The sequence below is a fragment of the Octopus sinensis genome, linkage group LG23, assembly GCF_006345805.1.
Source record: "Octopus sinensis linkage group LG23, ASM634580v1, whole genome shotgun sequence".
In the NCBI taxonomy this organism is placed as follows: domain Eukaryota; kingdom Metazoa; phylum Mollusca; class Cephalopoda; order Octopoda; family Octopodidae; genus Octopus; species Octopus sinensis.
Genome location: NC_043019.1, coordinates 26,597,895 through 26,621,210, shown reverse-complemented (window position 1 = coordinate 26,621,210; position 23,316 = coordinate 26,597,895). Strand labels below are relative to the sequence as shown.

The 23,316-nt window shown below is 39.9% G+C and overlaps 1 protein-coding gene across 2 annotated transcripts in view; it reads right to left on the bottom strand.

Moving 5' to 3' along the window:
• The window catches only part of LOC115223670 (leucyl-cystinyl aminopeptidase-like), a 102,010-nt gene that overhangs the window by 54,586 nt on the left and 24,108 nt on the right, over nucleotides 1-23,316 (bottom strand). For both annotated transcript variants that reach the window (XM_029794343.2, XM_029794344.2), the window contains exons 3-13: nucleotides 16,922-17,077; nucleotides 15,756-15,873; nucleotides 13,907-14,024; nucleotides 12,334-12,542; nucleotides 11,222-11,335; nucleotides 10,071-10,169; nucleotides 8,811-8,876; nucleotides 8,531-8,596; nucleotides 6,743-6,891; nucleotides 1,568-1,647; nucleotides 646-767 (exon numbers count right to left, since the gene is read on the bottom strand). In XM_029794343.2, coding sequence (XP_029650203.1) covers nucleotides 646-767; nucleotides 1,568-1,647; nucleotides 6,743-6,891; nucleotides 8,531-8,596; nucleotides 8,811-8,876; nucleotides 10,071-10,169; nucleotides 11,222-11,335; nucleotides 12,334-12,542; nucleotides 13,907-14,024; nucleotides 15,756-15,873; nucleotides 16,922-17,077 — 1,297 coding nt within the window. The remainder of the gene's footprint in view (nucleotides 1-645; nucleotides 768-1,567; nucleotides 1,648-6,742; nucleotides 6,892-8,530; nucleotides 8,597-8,810; nucleotides 8,877-10,070; nucleotides 10,170-11,221; nucleotides 11,336-12,333; nucleotides 12,543-13,906; nucleotides 14,025-15,755; nucleotides 15,874-16,921; nucleotides 17,078-23,316) is intronic.

Sequence of the window (23,316 nt, the reverse complement as noted above, 5' to 3'; positions counted from 1 at the left end):
GTGAAATAAAGTGTCTTACTCAAGAACACAACACACAGCCCAGTCCGGGAATCAAACTTACTACCTCATGATTGTGAGCCCAACATTCTAACCACTGAGCCATGTGCCTCTACTTAAAAAGGTAAGTTACCTTCTTGAGTTATGCTGACTCATAAGGGCCGATTTCCCAGTTTTATGTCATATATATCCCCCCCACCACCGGCCTTGGATGGGGGCACCGGTCCATTACAGGATTACTTCTTTTTGCCAGCTGAGTGGACTGGAGCAACACGGAATGAAGTGTTTTGCTCAAGGATACAATGCATTGCCCAGTCCAGGAATTGAAACCGCAATATTACAATCATAAGTCCAACACCCTAACCACTAAGCCACGTACCTCCACAAGTAATGGCTGTGTGGTTAGGGAGCTTGCTTCCTAGCTACATGGTTTCGGGTTCAGTCCCACTGCGTGGCACTTTGGGTAGGTGTCTTCCACTATAGCCCCGAGCTGACCGGAGCTTTGTGATTGAATTCGGTAGGTGGAAGTTACTGCCGTGTGTGTATGTGTGCGTGTAGGTGCTTGTGCCTCTCCGAAAGAGAGAGAGAGGGGAACAGTCGGAACATAATGAACAATAGTGAGAAAGTAGGTGATGTCCTTTCACTGACCGTGTGATCTTGCATGAGCTGGTGTATGAGGTTCTGCCAGTTGGTGGTGTCATAGTTAACACGATAGAAGCCGTGGTTATTGGCAATGTACCATTGTGGTTTATTCAGAGAGATGTCTGTACCTGAAAGGGCAAAAGGACGGAGATTTAGCAATGGGTGGTTCCTGACTTGAGGCAAGGGAAGTTCACTGAGGGTCAAAAGGTCACGAAATTAGAGAGTGTTAAACCTCAAGGACTGAACATTAGCAGAGGTTCACCAATACCTTCTGCCAGAGCTGCTGAGGCCGGTGGTGGTGGTGGTGGAGAAGGAAGAGGAAGAGGAAAAAAGGGAGGAGGAGAGGTGGGGAGAAAGAAGAGGAGGAGGAAGAGAAAGGGGAAGTGGAGGAGAAAGAGAAGAAGGAGAAAGCAGAGGAAGATGAGAAGGGGAGGAGGGTGGGATGAAAGAAGAGGAGGAGAAAAAGAGAGTGAAGGAGAAAAAGAGAGTGAAGGAGAAAGAGGAGGAGGAGGAAGAAGAGTAGGAGGAGGAGAAGGAAAAGAGGGGATAAAGAAGAAGGATGGGGAGAGGTGAGGGAGAAAGAGGAAGAGGAAGTGGAGGAGGAGGAGGAGGAGAGGTGGGGAGAAAGAAGAGGAGGAGGAAGAGAAAGGGGAAGTGGAGGAGAAAGAGAAGAAGGAGAAAGCAGAGGAAGATGAGAAGGGGAGGAGGGTGGGATGAAAGAAGAGGAGGAGGAGGAGGAGGAGGAGGAGGAGGGAGGAGTTGGGGATGGGTTGGAGGAGGGGGAGGGGAGGGGGAGAAGGAGGAGGAGGAGGGGAGTAAGAGGAGGAGGAGTGTAAAAACAAAAGAATTCAAAAAAAAAGGAAAAAGAGAAAAAGCAAGCTCAATCAATTCATTGAAATAATTGCAACAAATAAAAGGATTTTCTTACTGGTTTCAGGTTGGAGATAGAAATGTCTTCCGGTCCTGTTTTCAGAATCAGACAAAGTGAATGGGATGATCCATTTACCACTAAAAATTTGAAAAGTATGTCATTTGAGTGGGGGTATATATATATATATATATATATACACACATACATAAACTTTACTGTGTGGTAAGTGCATAGATTTTAGTCATCACTGAGTTAAATCCATTCGATACATTAAATGGTGATAAACACCTGTCATGTTTGTACAACTTTGCTGTGAAATGGCACCATTTCACTCTTATCAACAAGTGTTTACTTAATTGACCATAGTGAGATTGTATCAAAAGCTGCTGTAAATGGGTTTATACCAAACATGAGTTAGACTGATATATTTGATATATTTTTGATACATTTTGATAAGTGAAGGCGCATGGCTCAGTGGTTAGAGCATCGAGCTTACAATCGTGAGGTTGTGAGCTCGAATCCCGGACAGGGCTGCGTGTTGTGTTCTTGAGCAAGACACTTTATTTCACGTTGCTCCAGTTCACTCAGCTGTAGAAATGAGTTGCGACGTCACAGGTGCCAAGCTGTATCGGCCATTGCCTTTCCCTTGGACAACATCGGTGACATGGAGAGGGGAGGCCGGTATGCATGGGCGACTGCTGGTCTTCCACAAAAAAACAACCTTGCCCAGACTTGTGCCTCAGAGGGTAACTCTCTAGGTGCAAACCCATGGTCAGTGTCTGAGCGAAGGAGGTCATCATATCACCACATATACATATATATATACATATACATACATATACATACATATATGTACATATACATGTGTGTATATGTGTATATATATATATATATACACACACACACACACACACACACACACATATATATATAAATGATGATTGCTTCATCTTGACAGATGAACACACACATTACACCCCATCACCCCACACAATCACTTCATCGATGAGCCATTAGATGACTGTTAAGATCAGCTGCAGACTGACAAGTTTTAAAACACAAGTAACAGATACAATTCAAGTTTCTTCTACATCTTTGCCCTTTGTAATCTGATTCTGTAGGAGTGTTTTTGTGACCTAGCACATGTCTTTCAAGTCCAGATATTGTCTTACAAGTTTTGTGACATATGACACAAGTCGTAAGAGGCCGTTGATGTCCAAGATCATCACCTACCTGGGCATTTCACTTTTCATGTGACTTCTTATGGTTAACGTATCCTGCTTTTGACAACAGAACCCAGTCATACATAATACATATCCAATATTCATTGTTGATCTCTATTTCTTTACTACCCACAAGGGGCTAAACACAGAGGGGACAAACAAGGACAGACACACGGATTACATCGATTATATCGACCTCAATGCGTAACTGGTACTTATTTAATCGACCCCGAAAGGATGAAAGGCAAAGTTGACCTCGGCGGAATTTGAACTCAGAATGTAACGACAGACACAATACCTATTTCTTTACTACCTACAAGGGGCTAAACACAGAGAGGACAAACAAGGACAGACAAACGGATTAAGTCGAATATATCAACCCCAGTGCCTAACTGGTACTTATTTAATCGACCCCGAAAGGATGAAAGGCAAAGTTGACCTCGGCGGAATTTGAACTCAGAACGTAACGGCCGACGAAATACCGCTAAGCATTTCGCCCGGCGTGCTAACGACTCTGCCAGCTCGCCACCCTTGTTCATTGTTGATCTTGGTTCCTTTGTGACAGGCCCTTTTAAGCTCAGAGTGCTGAATCATCTTTTGCTCCTAGGCATTGCTACCAGTCCTAACAGCACCTCTCCACTTGTTCCAATCTAGAACATCATTTTCCCAATCACTTTTGTTCATATCCAGTTTCGTCAGGTTTTCCTTCACACAGTCAAAAAAATATATATATATAATGGTAAGAAACTTGCTTCCCAACCACATGGTTCTGGGTTCAGTCCTACTGTGTGCCACCTTGGGCACGTGCCTTTACTATAGTCTCAGTCAAACCAAAGCTTTGTGAGTGGATTTGGTAGACAGAAACCGAAAGAAGCCTGTTGTACACACACACACACACACACACACACACACAACACACACACACACACACACACATACACACACACACACACACACACACATACATACACACACACACACAACACACACACACAATCACACACACACACATTACCTGATAAAGTAATGGTTTCAAATTTTGGCACAAGGCCAGAAATTGTTGGGGGAGGGGCTAAGTCAGTTACATCGACCCCAGTATTCAACTGGTACTTGTTTTATTGACTCCCCCATACTCCCACCCCCAACCTGACCCCACCCACAAAGATTAAAGCTAAGATCAACTTTGGCAGGTTATTCACCTGATAAAAAAATAATGCAGTCAAAAAGATAAAAGTGGAAGAAAACCATTGCAGTGAAAGTGTAAAACGAAAATGATAAAGACAAACGGTGGAGGAGAAGCAGGTGGCAATTGAGTAACCTGAGAGTCACATATTTATCTAATGAGACAGGTTCAATTATTGTAAAAAATGTTGAACTTTTGACTGAAACACTTAAAAGTACTTGAAATATATATTCAAAAGATTAGGGACAGGAACTTTGTGATACTTCAGAGGAGGTTTTTATTCTGATAATTAAAGAACTGCATAAGTACCCTACTAATTGACTTCTATTATTTAGTTATGTTAACCTCTTGGCATTCAGATTACTTCATCAAATATTGCCCCGACTGGCCTCGTACCGGTGGCACATAAAAAGCACCATCCGTTCGTGGCCGTTGCCAGCCTCGCCTGGCCCCCATGCCGGTGGCACATAAAAAGCACCATCCGTTCGTGGCCGTTTGCCAGCCTTGCCTGGCCCCCGTGCCGGTGGCACATAAAAAGCACCATCCAATCGTGGCCATTTGCCAGCCTCGCCTGGCCCCCATGCCGGTGGCACATAAAAAGCACCATCCGTTTGTGGCCGTTGCCAGCCTCGCCTGGCCCCCATGCCGGTGGCACATAAAAAGCACCATCCATTTGTGGCCGTTGCCAGCCTCGCCTGGCCCCCGTGCCGGTGGCACATAAAAAGCACCATCCAATCGTGGCCGTTGCCAGCCTCGCCTGGCCCCCGTGCCGGTGGCACATAAAAAGCACCATCCGTTTGTGGCCATTGCCAGCCTCGCCTGGCCCCCGTGCCGGTGGCACATAAAAAGCACCATCCATTTGTGGCCGTTGCCAGCTTCGCCTGGCCCCCGTGCCGGTGGCACATAAAAAGCACCATCCAATCGTGGTTGGCGTTAGGAAGGGCACCCAGCCATAGAAACATTGCCAGATCAGACTGGGCCTGGTGCAACCTTCAGGCTTCCCAGACCCCAGTTGAACCATCCAACCCATGCCAGCATGGAAAATGGACATTAAACGACGATGATGATGATGAATACTTAATTTTCCATATTGATTTGAATTAATCAAGCCAAACTTTGTAGCTGTGGAGGCACATGGCAGAGTGATTAGAGCAGCGGACTTGCGGTCGAGGGATCGTGGGTTCAGATCTCAGACCAAGTGATGTGTGTGCTTATGAGCGAAACACCTAAGCTCCATGCGGCTCCAGCAGAAGGTAATGGCAAACTTCTGCTGACTCTTTTGCCACAACTTTCTCTCACTCCTTCCTCCTGCATCTAGCAGCTCACCTGCGACAGACCCAGTCCAAGGAAAACCTACTTCCTCTAGGGTCAGAAGCAATTAATTGTTTTCGTTGTGTGGCAACTTGGACAAGTGTCCTCTACTATAGCCCATGGCTGACCAAAGACTCATGAATGGATTTGGTGAAGAGAAACTGAAAAAAGCCCATCATGTGTATGTGTGTGAATATATACATGTGTATGCTTGTGTGTGTGTATATGTGTGTGTGTGTGTGTGTGCATGCACATCTCTATGTTTGCGTGTCTCCAACCACTACTTGACAACCAGTGTTGGTTTGTTTATGCTCCTGTAACTTCGCAGTTTGGCAAGAGAGACCAAGAGAATAAGCACCAGGGCTTTAAAAAAAAAAAAACTATTGGAGTCCATTCATTTGACTGAACCCTTTCATGTTGGTGCCCCAGTGTGATCACTGTCCAATGAAGGAAACACATAAAAGGTTAAAGCCACATTGTGCAAGGGCCTAATCATCATCATCATCATCATCATCATCATCGTTTAACATCCGTTTTCCGTGCTAGCACAGGTTGGACGGTTCGACCGGGGTCTGGGAAGCCAGGAGGCTGCACCAGACTCCAGTCTGATCTGGCAGTGTTTCTACAGCTGGATGCCCTTCCTAATGCCAACTACTCCGTAAGTGTAGTGGGTGCTTTTTACGTGCTACCGGCACAGAAGCCAGTCAAGGTGGCACTGGCATTGGCCACGTTTGGATGGTGCTTTTTACGTGCCACTGCCACAGGTATCACAGCTACAATTTCCATTTGATATTTATTTTGATGTTGATGTACTTGACTCAATAGGTCTCCTGAAGCACAGCAGGTCACCCTACGATCCAAGGTAAGCACAGCAGGTTGTTCTGCAATCCAAGGTACTTTGGATGGGCTGGGGCTATGCGAAACTGGTGCAGGAAACAGCCATGAACTCACATTATTTGTCAGGTCTTTCGTCATTGCCTCTGTCAGGCCCAACATTTGAAGGTCATGCTTGACCACCTCATCCCATGTCTTCCTGGGTCTACCTCTTCCCCTGATACCTTCAACCATTTGGGAGTGGTACTTCTTCACACATCTCTCCTCATCCATCCGCAGTACATGACCATGCCAGCACAAACGTCTCTCTTGCACACCACATCTGATGCTTCGTATTTTCCAGCATTTCTCTCGGGGCGCTTACACCCTGTCATGTGTGTACACTGACATTACACATCCAGCGGATCATGCTAGCTTCATTTCTTTCAAGCCTACATATGTCCTCTGCAGTCACAGCCCATGTTTCACTACCGTGAAGCATGGCAGTTCGCACACATGCATCGTACAATCTACCTTTTACTCTGAGCAAGAGACCCTTTGTCACCAGTAGGGGTAGAAGCTTTCTAAACTTTGCCCAGGCTATTTGTAATCATTTTCATAAAATCTTCCTGTGACCTGAATTAGGTTCTTGACCCCCCCCCCCAATGGCTGCCATCAAACAAAGAATCTATCCATACTTACTGATCTTCTTCTACATATGAAAATGCCTCCTGCATGACGTGTACTGTTTGTCCTGAATTAATCCCACTCACAGTAACAAGAGGGTAATTTTCTTGACTTGTCCATCGTTTCATTATTTCTTTCACTGATAGATCTTTTCTCTCCATAAACTAAAAGATAAAAATTTATGTTTGACCATTTAGAATTTAGATTGGCCAGAGAGGAAAGTATTTCAGTTCTATATTTAAGAGATGAATTATGTACATTATTTACATTTGACAGATATTTGTCCTCATCTTGTTTGTTGTTAACACGTTTCGGCTGATATACCCTCCAGCCTTCATCAGGTGTCTTCGGGAAATTTCAAACCTGGGTTCTCATTCTTAAGGTAGTTTTCAATGTTGTTGTTGTTGTTATTATTATTATTATTATTATTATTATTATTATTATTGAGTGAGAGAGCAGTTCATGCCATCAAAGTGACACTGGGGTAAAATATACGAAGCCCAATATACCCATCATGACTACCCGTCTGATAAAGGTACACCAGGCACATGCATCACAACCATATGTGTGCAACATGGTGATCTCATATCAAGATAAACAGCACATGACCTTGCAGGTGGGGCCCAGTTAGAATTTTCTTCAGGTTGAGTAGCCCATCCCGCTCAAACGGTCCCTGAATAAGGGTTGTTTAAGGATGTTGAAAGAACCACCCATGTTTCCAGAGGTGAACTATTCAAACCCCTATTATTATTATTATGGTCACTGCCTGGAATCGAACTCAGAATCTTGAGGTTAGTAGCCCAAGCTCGTAACCATTACGCCAGATTATTCCATCAACTGCAATGATTATTTAATCACACTGTTTTCAATTAATCATTCATAATTTCATTGCTTTGAGATTTTGATGATCTCGCTACTCATTTTTAGAATGACATTGTAGGATAGGTGTGAGAGGCTGGATCTGGCTGTTTTAAACATAAATCAGGTAGAACATCTGGGCCGGCTATGGCCGGTTTAAATGCTAAAGGGTTAATATTATGAGTTAATTAGTAATTTTCCAGCAACAGATGATCCCAGTACATCTTTTAAACTAACTGAAGATTTCAAACTGTAATGTTTGTTATCCCATGAATGTAATTCCATTTAATCAAACACATGTACACATGTAACAATAAACAATGTGGGTTAATAATAGAAAGAACTGGGCGCCACTGTGTGGTGCCAAGGACTCCAAATTTGCCATCAAGATGTAGGACAAGATACTGTGATAGCCTGGGCTTCCGAGGCCCACAGCTCTTCAATATCCTCCCGAAGAACCTAAGAGACCTGCATGGGGTGGATGCAGATGTCTTTAAAATGAAACTGGATCTCTTCTTGTCAGGTATCCCAGATGAACCAACTTCACGGCAGGAGGTGCAGATGAGGGCAACTGCATCGAACTCTCTCATGCACCAAATGGCAGTTGCTAAAAAGCATTCGTGAAGTAAAACCATGTAGCAACACCAAATGGCAGTGCCCCAGCATGGCCACAGCTCGTGAGCTGAAACTAGAATCAATCAATCAATCAATCAATTAGTGTGGACATTCTCGTCTTCACATGTAGTGAACTTAATACTGTGAACTACCAACAAAGATTAGCAACTAAAACCCATGCCAAATATATTACAGTAGAGTTGAGCCTGCCATCTAAAAAACTCATATTCCAGCTGACCTTAGTTTCTTCTTGGTTGTTATGTTTGGTGTAGAATTATTTATGAAAAGTGAAAACAAAACAATTACTGCATTTAACTCATTCATACTCACCTTTTCAAAGCAATCCCAGAATTCCTCTTCCCCAGCATTTTCCAATTTATATTTTTTCAAAAATATCTGTAAAGAAGGGAAGCAAGCTTAAAAACAAATAACTTCATCAAATGGCTGATGTTTCTGTTTGTTACATAACTGAATATATCTGAATATATTTGCCATTGTATAGAGCAGGGCTCCTTAATGTGGCCAGTCCTTTTTCCCCTAGACAGTGGTGGAAAAAATTTATCTAGATTTACTTTGATCTCACTTAAGGAAAATATTTCTAAATGTTTACCCTGATGCCTTCTTTCAGTTTCTCTTCTCCAACAATTTCTTCCAAAATTAAAAACGCCAAAGGTCCCTGAAATATGAAGAAAGAAATTATTTTAGATATTAAACTGTATAGAAAATATTTAGCCATAGCATTAATTTGTTCTGACTTTCTCATAGTGGTTTCTTGGACTGGTTTGCCATTGCCCTTTTTTAACTGGATGGCCATTATTGACCCACAAGAAGTTCATCCATCCTTCAACATGTCTTTAATCCAGCTAAATGTCCAGACACCCTCCTCACAAGAGTAGCAAGTTACTATAGTACCCCAGCATCACCACAGTACCCCAGCATTACCCCAGTACCCCAGTACCACCACAGTACCCCAGCACCACCACAGTACCCCAGCACCACCACAGTACCCCAGCATCACCACTGTACCCCAACATCAAGACAGTACCCTAGCATCACCACAGTACCCCTGCATCACCAGAGTACCCCAGTATCACCACAGTACCCCTGCATCACCACAGTACCCCTGCATCACCACAGTACCCCTGCATCACCACAGTACCCCAGCATTACCACAGTATCCCAGCAGTACCACAGTACCCCAGCATCACCACTGTACCCTAACATCAAGACAGTACCCCAGCATCACCACAATACCCCAGCATTACCACAGTACCCCAGCATCACCACAGTACCCCTGCATCACCACAGTACCCCAGCATTACCACAGTATCCCAGCAGTACCACAGTACCCCAGCATCACCACTGTACCCTAACATCAAGACAGTACCCCAGCATCACCACAATACCCCAGCATCACCACTGTACCCCAACATCATGACAGTACCCCAGCATCACCATAGTACCCCAGCATCACCACTGTACCCCAACATCATGACAGTACTCCAGCATCACCGCAGTACTCCAGCATTACCACAGTACCCCAGCATCACACAGTACCCCAGCATTACACAGTATCCCAGCAGTACCACAGTACCCCAGCATCACCACTGTACCCTAACATCAAGACAGTACCCCAGCATCACCACAATACCCCAGCATCACCACTGTACCCCAACATCATGACAGTACCCCAGCATCACCATAGTACCCCAGCATCACCACTGTACCCCAACATCATGACAGTACTCCAGCATCACCGCAGTACTCCAGCATTACCACAGTACCCCAGCATCACCACAGTACCCCAGTACCACCACAGCCCAATGGCTGAAACAAAACATAAAAGATAATAAATAGAGTTGTTACTCACTTGTATGTTTATCGCTTGGGTGAAAGCTAATTCATTGACAGGAACAAGATGAACATCAAACATAGCTCTTAATCTTATGAAGTCCAAATCTTCTTTGTTCTATAGAAATAAACGGCAAATACAAATTGGGTTATTTTAATGTCCTCTCATATATTGACCTTGTGGCAAATAAAGAAACATTTATTATTATTATTATTATTATTATTATTATTATTGGCAAGCTGGCAGAATCATTAGCATGCTGGGCAAAATGCTTTGCGGTATTTCGTCAGCCACTGTTCTGAGTTCGAATTCTGCTGAGGTCACCTTTGCCTTTCATCCTTTCGGAGTCAATAAATTAAGTACCAGTGAAATATTGGAGTCAATGTAATCAACTCATCCCCTCCCCCAAAATGGCTGTTCTTACAGCAAAATATCAAGATAAACATCACATGACCTTGCAGGTGGGGCCCAGTTAGAATTTTCTTCTAGTTGAGTAACCCATCCTGTCCAAAAGGTCCCTGAATAAGGGTTGTTTAAGAATGTTGAACGAAACACCCATTTCTCCAGAGGTGAATTATTCAAACCCCAAAGAATCCCTCTCAACACATGGCTATGATGCTCCCCCACTACTTCTGCTCATGATCAGAGATGCACATATCGTCAGCCATAAAGGGACATGCTCGTCTGGTTAAGATCAAACAACTGACAAGCAAATCTGTGGTATGGAGCAGAATATTTGCTCAATATTATACCAAGACAAAATTATGTACATGATAACACTTCCAATCAGTTAAGATGAGAAGCCATGAGAGCCACTGTCTGGTACCGCATCAGGGCATTTATTATTATTATTATCATTATTATTATTATGATGATGATGATGATGATGATGACGATGACGACAACGATGACAACGATGACGACTACGATGACTACGATGACCACAACCACGACGATGATGATAAGTATTACATTATGCACACAGCTAACTAAGTCAAGGCTGTTCTGGCCAGGAACAGAAGGAAATGCTGCCAACAGATTTGATCTCATGAAAAATATGAGGCAGCTGACCAATAGTTTATTCTCTCAGCTGTCCTCAACACAACAAATTCATCTGAAGACACCCATCTCCCTATATAAAGACTCAAGTAGAATAAAGTGTGGAATACCTTTAAGAAACGGTCGTCAAGCTTGTAGACATAACGCAAGGTGAGGTACTCAGTCAATCCTTCAATTAACCAGTTGTTCTTCCAGTTATTGGGGGTCACCACATTACCAATCCACTGTAAAAGCAGCAAAAACAAAAATAAACAAAAACTTGGGGAAATTAATTAATTAATTATCAGAGTTCAAATCCTGTTCTACTCAATGAATGTTGCACCTGGGTTGAACAAACTTTATACACAAGGTAAAATTGTGGCCATAATTGAAGACATTAAAACTCAAAGAGTTGCATACAGGGATTGAACCTGAAACCATCTGATTATGAAATGAACTTCTTAACCACATTTGGTTGGCTACATTGACAGAGCAGATTGGTGTCTACATCAAACAACTACTAAGAAATTATCTTACTGGTTCCACTTTCACGACATGTTTTGGATGCTCACCAACATCATGAATGTCAGGCTTTTCTCCACAATATTCTCATCTTTATCATCATCAATTTCCGTGCTAGCATAGATCAGATGGTTTGACAAGAGCTGGCAAAGCCGAGAGAACCATGCCAAGCTCTGCTTGTCTGAATTGGCTGGATGTTCTTCCTCATGCCAACCACTTCACAGAGTATACAGGGTGCTATTTATGTGGCACTAACACCAGTACTTTTTACAAGGTGCCAGAACCAGTTAGATCACCAAGCTGCTTGCAAGTTATCTGTCTGTCTGTCTGTTTGTCTATCTATCTATCTATATATATATATATATATATATATATATATCAAACCATCTATCTATTTATCTATCTTTCTCTCTCTCTCTCTCTCTCTCTCTCTATCTATCTATCTATCTATCTATCTTTCTCTCTCTCTCTCTCTTTCTCTCTTTCTCTCTCTCTCTCTCTATCTCTATCTATCTATCTTTCTCTCTCTCTACCTATCTATTTATCTTTCGCTCTCTTTATTTATCTATCTATCTTTCTCTCTCTCTCTCTCTCTCTCTCTCTCTCTCTCTCCTCTCTCTCTCTCTCTTTCTATTTATGTATCTATCTATCTTCCTCTCTATATTTCTCTCTATTTATCTGTCAATCAATCAATAAATCAATCAATTCATGATGTCCAAACCTGATGAATGACTTCATGCAAGACCAGTTTCAAACTCTTTGTAAGTTGTTCTAATGGCATGATGCTACTGGTTCCACTAGTATCACTGATGCCAACCTCCAATACCCTTCCATTAACATCCTTCACATCAGGCAGAAAAGATTCGGACAACAGAATGAGACCCCAGTTTTCCATACCAGCTAAAGGGTACATGTTCACAGGCACAACATCTGTCAAATAAATCAAAAGTTTGAAAGATTACAAACGAACAAATAGACAAAGATACAAATAAATAAATAAGCAGAGAGAAAATGTATTAGTTTGTCAATTAAAAGAAATCTAATTAACCCTTTCGTTAACAGATGTTCTGTGTTTCTTTCAATTAATTTTAAATATAACAAAGAATTTAGTAAAATAACTTAGTTATCATTCAGCTAGTGTTATGAACATAAAATATGACTAAGGTTTGGTGGAAGATTTTAATTCAGAACTTTTGAAAACAAGGCATTTGTACTACAGATCTAGAGATGTTTTCAGCCGGGTTGGTATTGAAAGGGTTAAAAGACGACATGGCTCTCATCACACCCCCACCTATCATCTCTTTTCTCGCATCCCTTAGATAATGGTTTTTAGCACTGAAATAAGGCCTTAAATTTTCAAGTTGGGGTCATAGTTGATTAAATTGACCTAGATACAGCATTGTGGCACTCCGTCAGTTACAATAATGAGGGTTCCAGTTGATCCAATCAATGGAACAGTCTGCTTGTGAATTTAACGTGTAAGTGGCTGAGCACTTCACAGTTACGTGTACCCTTAATGTAGTTCTCGGGCAGATTCAGTGTGACACAGTGTGTGACAAGGCTGGCCCCTTTGAAATACAGGTACAACAGAAACAGGAAGAAAGAGAGAGAGAATGTTGTGGTGAAATGTCCTGCATAACAAACTGCCTGCGTCAGTTGTTGACTGCCATGACACTGCATCCTTTAAGGCCCTCATGCTTTCCGAAATCCGCCGAAACTACACCTGATTGTCCCCCTTCCATACTCATACACATATATGCATGTCATGACTCATGCACTGTTCTTTTCCTGATGCTTGTACATTACCCTATGTACTATACATACACTTTAGATGAGTTGTAGTGCACCTGAGCACTGTACACAATGTTTTATTATTATTATTATAAGGTGCTCTTCTTTTTCTGATTACTGAGTTGATGATAGGAAGATCACCATACTGTTGCTGCTTGGAAAAATGTTGCTGCCAAGAAAGATTGAGAACTTCATGAAGCACTTTCATGTAAATAGCACCAAGCTTCTTTTCAAGTGTCTCTTGTTTAATATCCATGCCGAAAAGCCATGTAAGTACATAGCTGTAATCAAGGTCTTAAACAGAGATTAAGTCTGCCAGAATAACTTGAAACATTGGTATGGTCCATGATGACAGAATCTGAATTGCTCCTGTGGTGACCTAATGATATTTTGAAGATTATTTGGAAAGGAAAAAAAAGGTGTGAGAGAGACAGGTAATGAAGCAACTCTCCCGTGTTTAACAAGAAACAAGCTCACTAGACGAAGCCTATTTTTTTTCTTACCTAATTTTGGCAGTGTGTAGTTCATGTCAAAGTAATCAGTGAAGAATTCCAGAGACTTCTTGGTAAAACTAGCGAATGCCTTCAGATCTTCTGTTGGTTTTGGGGAATAAAAACGAATCTGAAAAAAAGATAAGTAGATATGATATACACTCGTTTATAAATACACACACACACACACACGCACGCACACACGCACATACATACAAACACACACATGGATTCATATACACACATACATGCCTTCATAAACACTCATTTTAATGCACATTCATAGACCCAAATTAATACACACGCCTTCATAACTGCAAACATAAATACATAAGCATTAGTACACACACACACACACACACACATACACACACACGCACATACATATTTATAAAATACAACACTTAAAAACCTAATGGTAAATCTCTTTTCTACCCCTCTGAAGAGATTTTGCCTAATATAATGATTTAATAATTGTTATTTAATCTATTAGGCTTAATTGAAACAGCTGTAAGAGACTATGTTTGATTTTTGCAGATAATAAATTTTTATTAAATATTATATCTCCATTTTCTTACTTTCTTTTGAATGATTATAAACCATGATTTACACACACACACACACACACACACACACACACACACACACACACACACACATGTATAGTCATTCATATAAACAACCAAAGTAGTTCCAGGTAGCAAAGACATATTCCATGGCAACTGAAATAGTTAACCTCTTAATTCTGGAATTAAATTCCATGAGCATTCCAGTAATGATGTTAAATATCTACCAAAAAATAGAATCGCTATTTCCTGCAAGCCATGTTACCTCAATAAACTTGACATATCTCAACAGAAATTAGTTCCAAGCATGACTTTCTTGAACAAGATATAGATTGGTATATAAAACTGCTTCCTGCAGTTAAGGGTAAAGAAAATTTGAGTGGATATACTCTTTTACTCTTTTACTTGTTTCAGTCATTTGACTGTGGCCATGCTGGAGCACCACCTTTAGTCGAGCAAATCGACCCCAGGACTTATTCTCTGTAAGCCTAGTACTTATTCTATTGGTCTCTTTTGCCGAACCGCTAAGTTACGGTGACGTAAACACACCAGCATCGGTTGTCAAGTGATGTTGGGGAGACAAACACAGACACACAAACATATACACACACATACATACATATATATATATATGTATATACATATATACGACGAGTTTCTTTCAGTTTCTGTCTACCAAATCCACTCACAAGGCTTTGGTTGGCCCGAGGCTATAGTAGAAGACACTTGCCCAAGGTGCCATGCAGTGGGACTGAACCCAGAACCATGTGGTTGGTAAGCAAAATGGTGAAGATAAAAGCAGGGGACATTGGATAATGTGGCCCTGAATTTAATGTAGCTGAAAAAAAAGTAGTTCGGTCATGGATGGAATGTCTTTGGTCACAGGTTTAATGAGGTTCCTTAACTCTTTAGCTGTAAATTCATGGTTATTCCAGTAATGACGTTAAATATCTACCAAAAAAAAAAAAAATAGAATTGGTATTTTCTGCAAGTCACCCAGCATCAATAAACTTGACATGTTTCAACATAAAAAGAAGTTCCAAACATGACATCCCCACACAAAAGATCGATTGGTATATAATATTGTTTTGTGAAGTTATGAACAATGAAATTTCGAGAAGACATATGTAATTTCCGCAATTAAAAGTTCCACAGTTAAATTATACAGGAAAAGTATTCTATAGCAACCAAAACGGTTGACATTGCAGAAAAAAACATATTCCTTAGCAAGTGAAATAGTTGAATTGTAGAGACAAAAATATTCCACAATATCCTGTCTCATCACCAAAACTTACTTTCAAACCGTTATTGGTTTCTTGCTCAACGTATTTATAATCACAAATTACAAATGCTACAAGATATGTAGGCATTCTAGGTGTTTCCTTGTAGACATCTGCCACCATGCTGTGATTCCTGTAAAAAAAAAAAAACAGTAAAAGAAATCTTGGCAGTTAATTTCAAGTATCAGCACTGTTATTTTCTGTTGTAGCTCCCGTTTTAACCCTTTTCTTATCATACTTCTGCTGAGATGCTCTGTATTTTTTTTTCAGTTAACTTTAAATATAACAAAGAATTTAGTAAAAGAACTTAGGTGCAGGAGTGGCTGTGTGGTAAGTAGCTTGCTTACCAACCACATGGTTCTGGGTTCAGTCCCACTGTGTGGCACCTTGGGCAAGTGTTTTCTACTATAGCCTCGGGCCGACCAAAGCCTTGTGAGTGGATCTGGTAGACAGAAACTAAAAGAAGCCCGTCGTATATATATGTATATATATATATATATATATATGTATGTATGTATGTATGTATATACACCACTGCCACCACCACCCTGCTGGGATCAACTTTGCTTTTCCTTTTTCCAGGGTGGATAAAGTAAGTACCTATCAAGTATTGGAGTTGATATAACCAGGTATACTACACTCCTCAAAATTGGAGGGCATGGCTTAGTGGTTAGGGTCTTGGACTAATGATCATAAGATTGTGGTTTCGATTCTTGGATTGGGCAATGCGTTATGTTCTTGAGCAAAGCATTTCATTTCACATGGCTCCACTCTACTCAGCTGGCAAAAATGAGGAATCCGGCAAGGGACTAGCATCCCATCCAGGGGGAAATATGCTCCATGCTCCTTACAGAGTAATGTGGAATAACCACACTCCTCAAATAGAAGAACTTGCATAAAAAAGTACCCAGTACATGTTGGTTGGTGTTAGGAAGGGTATCTAGTGATAGAAATGATGCCAAAGCAGACACTGGAGAAGAATGCAGTTCTTGGACCCATTGGATTCTGACAAACCATCCAACCCATTCCAGCATGGAACATGGACATTAAATGGTGATGTGTTTGAGAGTTCTCCACACCATTTCACTTCTCCGACATTACAACAAGAACAATGACAATAATGGTAAAGAAGAGAATGTAGCAGAGATAATTAAGAAGTTCGTTAATAATCATTCATTTACCTGTCTTCTGAGTGGCTTCTCTCAGTGTTGGAGAGAGATATAAGGTCAGCTCTTCGAACGATTGTTAATTGAAAGATGGCCTTCATTGTCGGATCATCAAAACAAGGGAAAGCTTCTGCTGCCGAATTTGGCTGAAAGACAGTGGCGACAAAATTTCTGAAAAAGCAAAAACAAAAAGATATTTATTCATTTCCTTAATTTTTTTTTTTTTTACTTGTGATATATTTCTTTTTAATCATATATTAAAGGTTAGCTGAGTTAGAAGTTAAAATAACCATCTAAAGGACAGAAGTATCCATTACACTACTGATATATTACCTATGTTTAACCATGGGCATACATATGCAAACATATTATGTTCCTTCTTGAGCCATTCCTGGCTCATAAGGGCCAGTTTCTCGGTTTCCGTGGCGTATAGGTTCCCCACCTGGACGGGACGCCGGTCCATTGCAGGTGAGCTGCAAGATGCAGGAGGAAAGAGTGAGATAAAGTTGTGGCGAAGGAGTCAGCAGAAGTTCACCATTACCTTCTGCCGGAAGGTGTTTTGCTCATAAACACACACATCGCCTGGTCTGAGATTCGAAACTGCAATCCCCTGACCATGAATCGGCTGCTCTAACCATTAGGCCATGTCTCCACATAAGCATATTATGCTCATAAATTATAGGTAAAGACAAGGATAAACACGGGTTTATCAAGAATCAAAATTTAAAGAAAACTGAAAATGGAGAAATATTGATGAACAACAATTGACTTACATCAATTATTATCTATTAATTCAATATGGGATGCAGTCTATTTATATTGAATTAATAAATAATAATTGATGTAAGTCAATTGTTGTTCATCAATATTTCTCCATTTTCGGTTTTCTTTAAATTTTTAATCATACATCAAAATTGTAAATTACTGTAAAATATAATCATCAAAGTGCACTTTTTTCCGTAACCCTAAAACCCTAAAGCCCTAACCTTAACCCTAGAACCCAAACCCTAACCCTAACTGTAACTGTAACTACCAAAACTTTTTGGCAATATTTTTTTCAGAATCATAATCTCCGTATTTTTCTGCATATTTTGAAAAAAAATTTCTGAAAAAAGTTTTAAATGAGGGAAGTGGGGGTGGAATTTCAAAATGCCGATTTTTGCCAATTTTTTTGCAGATTCGTATTCTCCATAGCCGAAAACGGTGGTTTGTGCAGAAAAGAAAATAAATAAAAAGGGGTTCAAAAGAAAGTCTTGCCAGATTTCTTGCTAATGAAACAGACGTCCTCTCAGAAGAGCACCTGCCACAATTGACTTCTAGTAGATATTTTTTGAAATTAAAAAAAAACAAAAATAGTTTTCAGTGGCGGAAAATGTTTGAAGTCGCTGAAAAATTTTTTCCAAGTGTGTTATTACAGACATAACCTCTTGGAGAATGACGTCTCAGACAGTGTGCTATTGTAAAAACACTCAAGTGAACGAAAAACGAGAGAAAATGGAAAGCTTTTGACAATGCAGAAAGTTTAATAAAACTTTTATATTTCGGGCAAGATAGGGGTTCCAGGGCATAGAGAAATAAGATTTTATAGGATGAGGAAGATGGGGTGCAATTTAGGGGTGACAAAAAAATGAATAAACATGTGGTTAATAGTGAGAACGAAAAATGTTTAAAAAAAAAACGGAATTAATTTTTTTTTTCAACAATTGAATAGTCATCATTTGATGGAAATAGAGAAAGGTTAGGAAATTTGAAGAAAAAAAAACATTTTCATGAATGCAAATTACGAGTATGTTAAGTGTTTCAGAGTATGGAACATTGTAAAATGACAAGAGAAAGAGAAAAAAATCAGGCAATCTTTCGTCTCTAGTAGACCTTTCCATCGATTTCCGTAAAAATTTTTTTTTTTTTTACATATGGGCTTGCGGGAACTTTTGAAGTAATGAGAGCGAAAGAGACTAAGAGAAAGCGATTGTATGACGAGGGAAGTTCTTTTGAAGTTACCGTGCATGTGAAGCATTGATGTACATGTGTGCGTGTTTGATGGGGTGTGGGAGACAGACAGTATGTTGTGTAAGTGAAGTGCTTCTGTTAGTGTGTGTGAAGAGACAGAGTAATGTGTAAAAGAAAGAGATAACTGGAATTTTTTACTCGGTGTATGTGTATATGTATGTATATTACTTCAAAAGTTCCCGCAAGCTCATATGTAAAAAAAAAAATTTTTTACGGAAATCGATGGAAAGGTCTACTAGAGACGAAAGATCGCCAAAAATCATTTTAATCGTGAAAAGTACGATGGAGATGAGGAAGATGGGGACTGTACGAAATTTTTTGCCGTTCCTTCGATTATAATTCGACAAACTCAACATTTGACTTCGGGTATTTCCGTGACAGTTGCTGAAATGGGAGGAGGAGAAGAAAGCTAATGGTGTGTGTGGGATGCGTGTGTGTGTGTGTGTGTGTGCGTGTGTGTGTGTATGTGGGAGGGTGGCTGGGTGTGTGCGTGCTCGCGTGCGTGCGTGTGTGTGTGTGTGTGCGCGTGCGTGCGTGCTTATTCTTGTCTGTGTCTCTGTAAACTTCGATTCTGCTTTCTGCTTGGAAATTTGCGGATTTTACGAATCATACACACATGAAGCAAGGTAAGAACGAATATGCAAGGGTTTTTTTTCTTCAAGTTTAAAATGAGACATTACTGGCATAATTTCGTTGTATCTATATTCCACAACACATGTGTTCTCCTCCCATTTCAGCAACTGTCACAGAAATACCCGAAGTCAAATGTCGTCAAATGTCGAGTTTGTCGAGTTATATCGAAGGAATGCCAACTTTTTTCCCTCCAAAAATGCAAATGACATTTGTTCCAAAATGTGAAATCTTTATAACAGGACCAAAAATAACGTAAATTTTGGATCTTTTCGGTTTGAACGGCAGTTTTTTCTAGCAGTGTCATATGAAATTGTCACCCGTAATTATGACCCTAGTATCGATCTATTGCATTTCAATCTGTTTTCGGGTTAGGGTTAGGGGTGGGGGAAGGGTATCTTTTTTTCTTCACAAATGTAAATAAACCCAATCTGTTTCTTAAACGAAGGACATATTCATACGGCACAGAATGTTTTTTACCTCAACTTTTTTTTTAATCGGTGGAGGCTGCCGTTCGGAAGTCATGATGGATGTGGGGTTGGGTAAAAAGTTTGAAAACTTGGATCTTATTATTTTGTTTTGTTTTTGTTTTAAGGGTTTCATTCCCCCACCTGTGTTGTTTTGAAATGTTGGGTACAAGAAAAATGAGGAAAATCTCGAAAAAATTTTAAAAAAAAAAAAAAAGTTACAACTTATGTGGGAGTTATTCCGCAAGTTTATTGTACACACTTGAAAAAGTAGTGGTTCGACCTGCTAGAACAAGTAGCAAAATCTCCCTCAAAGATAACCAGTCGTGGATGAAACCCTTTTGATTTGAAGTCTGGGTTGACCTGGCTTAAAATGCGGCCCGCGAGGTTTTCTGAATGGCACGTTTAATTCCACTAGGAAATAGCGTTTATTAGTTGTAAAGCTTGCGTAATGAACCATGACTTATGCGGATCAATTCTCAAAAATGGTTGTCCATGTCTGTCTGCTTCAAATATTAGGTGTTTGACCGAGACTTTAACCTTTTTGTTGGGGTCAAATCTCCCTTGTATATCAATTTAACGTCTTTAAAAAAGTGGTGGGGGATATAACGCTGGTCGATAGAAGTAGTCACAGCTGGAATATTTTTGATCAAAAGTTTGCTTGGTCAGAAGGCTACAGGACGATTCAATGATGCCCACTTTGCTAGAAATAGCAGTCATATCACATCTTATAATCTTAATGAATGGGACATATCGTATAGTAAATAGTCTTACATAGATTGGCTGAAAAACTAAAACTATATGGTCACGGCTGGAATGCCTTTGATAACGTACCATGGATGTAAGTAACAACTAGACAAGAAATGGGATCTTTACTAAGAGAAAATCTTTAGAACTGTTCGCTACAGCAGACTACGGATATTTCCCCGAAATATCACCATGTCCAGCTGCTTTAACATTAGAAACGTTTTATAAAAGACGTATGAAACAGATGAAGACTGAATTCGTGAAATTTAAGAAATATTAACACAAATCAATGAAGATAATCTTCATCTCTGCTTTCGGTTTTTAAGCTCTGATCATTTCGCATTTCCGTATATTTACGTGGAAAATTACGAAATGGTAATTTTCCATGTAAGCTAAAATGTTTTCATATTTGTTATAATTATCAAACATAATGCTTAGAAATATAATTATTTACTTATAAGTGGGATAAAGTATCTATATTTTATATAAATATTGCGTATTACCTCCATTATGTGTAAATGTCATTGCCTGACTACGAGAAGTACCGGAAATTGTTAATATTTTATTCATAAAGTTTTTATTCGGTCATGATGAAATAAGATGATTCACAACTAAATTAGATAATTGTTGCATTCCAAGAAGAAAAAAAGTTACACATTTTCCAGAAAAATAACTTTCCGTCTGAAGAATGGACAAACACGGTTTTCCGTTAACGACATGAATCATCAAGAAGATCGAAGAGAACAAGCGAAACCTGTTATTATTCATCAATCATTGTCGAACAGTGACATTATTGCACTGTTACGCGACTCTAATTACTTCATTCGCTTCAGCAGTACAGTGATAAAAGACAGCTGCATCTTTCCTTCTTCGTCCGTTGCTTTCTTGATCGTCTACGATGTCTTTAACAGCAGACGACAAACATGTCCACCTCAGTCGACCAGATTAGCTTCCACCAACGAACAGGGGGAACACAATGATTCTGATACAAGCATAGAACTACTAAACAGAATGGAAAAATTTTCCAGACTTCATCAAAGGTGTTTCGTGATCTTAAGATATTCTGTATTCGATTCTTTTGCCACTGAATCTCTACAGAATATCCAACTGAAATTTCTGGAAAGCCGCTTGCAAGTGATTCCTGTCTTGAATGACAATGGCCAATCTGTGGTTGAAGTAAGTCGGATACTAAAATTTATTGCTCAGCATCAATTTCTCTCATACAAATTACCAAAACTCATTCCAAATTAAATAAGTCTAGGTTTATTTTCCAAGCAGTTATTTATTGGGATCTAAGCAAAACGAACACGAAAGAGAAAAGAAATTTAGTCATTTTAGATAAATATACTTGATATTAATTCGTTGTTCTTTTAATGTTAGAAGAACACGTTTAAGAGTTTTCGTCGATTTTATTGATTCTGGTTCTGTTTCTGATATTTCGACGACCTTGGGAGGAATGAAATCTATCGAGTTGAGATTTGAACTCAGAATCAAATATAGGTTATATTACTCACATCCACCCATCCGTCTGCCTGACTGAGTTAAAATCCAAGCTCTTGAAGAACATAAGAACATCTGCTTATTTCAGATATCATATCATATATATATATATATATATATATATATATATATATATATATATATGTGTGTGTGTGTGTGTGTGTGTGTTCTTTTCTACTCTAAGCACAAGGCCCGAAATTTTGGGGGAGGGGGCCAGTCGATTAGGTCGACTCCAGTACGTAACTGGTACTTAATTCATCGACCTCGAAAGGATGAAAGGCGAAGTCGACCTCTGCGGAAGATATATATATATATATATATATATATAAGGGTAAATAATTATTAATTTAAAATTAACAAATTTTACCAAGTAGTTCCGGTATGGAAAGAGAACCATTATCGGTAGAAACTTTTACAAAAAGTTTTTTTATATTTATAAATATAATTAGGATTAAGCAAACCACGTATCGAAAATTTAGAAATAGCAGCCAAAGACAGCTCATTCCTTTTTACTACAGATATTACTCCACAGATAACAATATTTGTAACACACAGGCAAAGAGAAGGAAAAATAACGAAATCAAATCGTCTGCATAAAGGTTAGTAGAGTCAGAGGTTGGAATAACTGTCTGAGGGATAAAAATATCCGTTTTACTACCAGTATAATTACCCGTGTTAACCCTGGACATAAATATGCAAGCATATTATGCTCATAGGTTACAGGCAATGGCAAAGATAAACATGAGTTTATCAGGGATCAAATCTCCATTTTCTGCTTAATTTACACACAATTACACGCTCGCACTTTTAATCGGCAGAAAGTCACTATGATTGCTATGTATGAAACTCTCACTTGAGTCAGTTTCGTATTTTCTGCTGATTAAAAATAACTATATATGTCCATTTTGTCGTATTTATCCCAGTTGTTCCGCCAAACATCTTTCTACCTGTCTGCCTGCATGTATACATGCATGCATAGGAAGATAAAGACTGGTACGACTTAAGAAGAGTGGTCCCGGTGCGCGTACTCGCGCAAGCTAGTCGTGACTAGTTGAT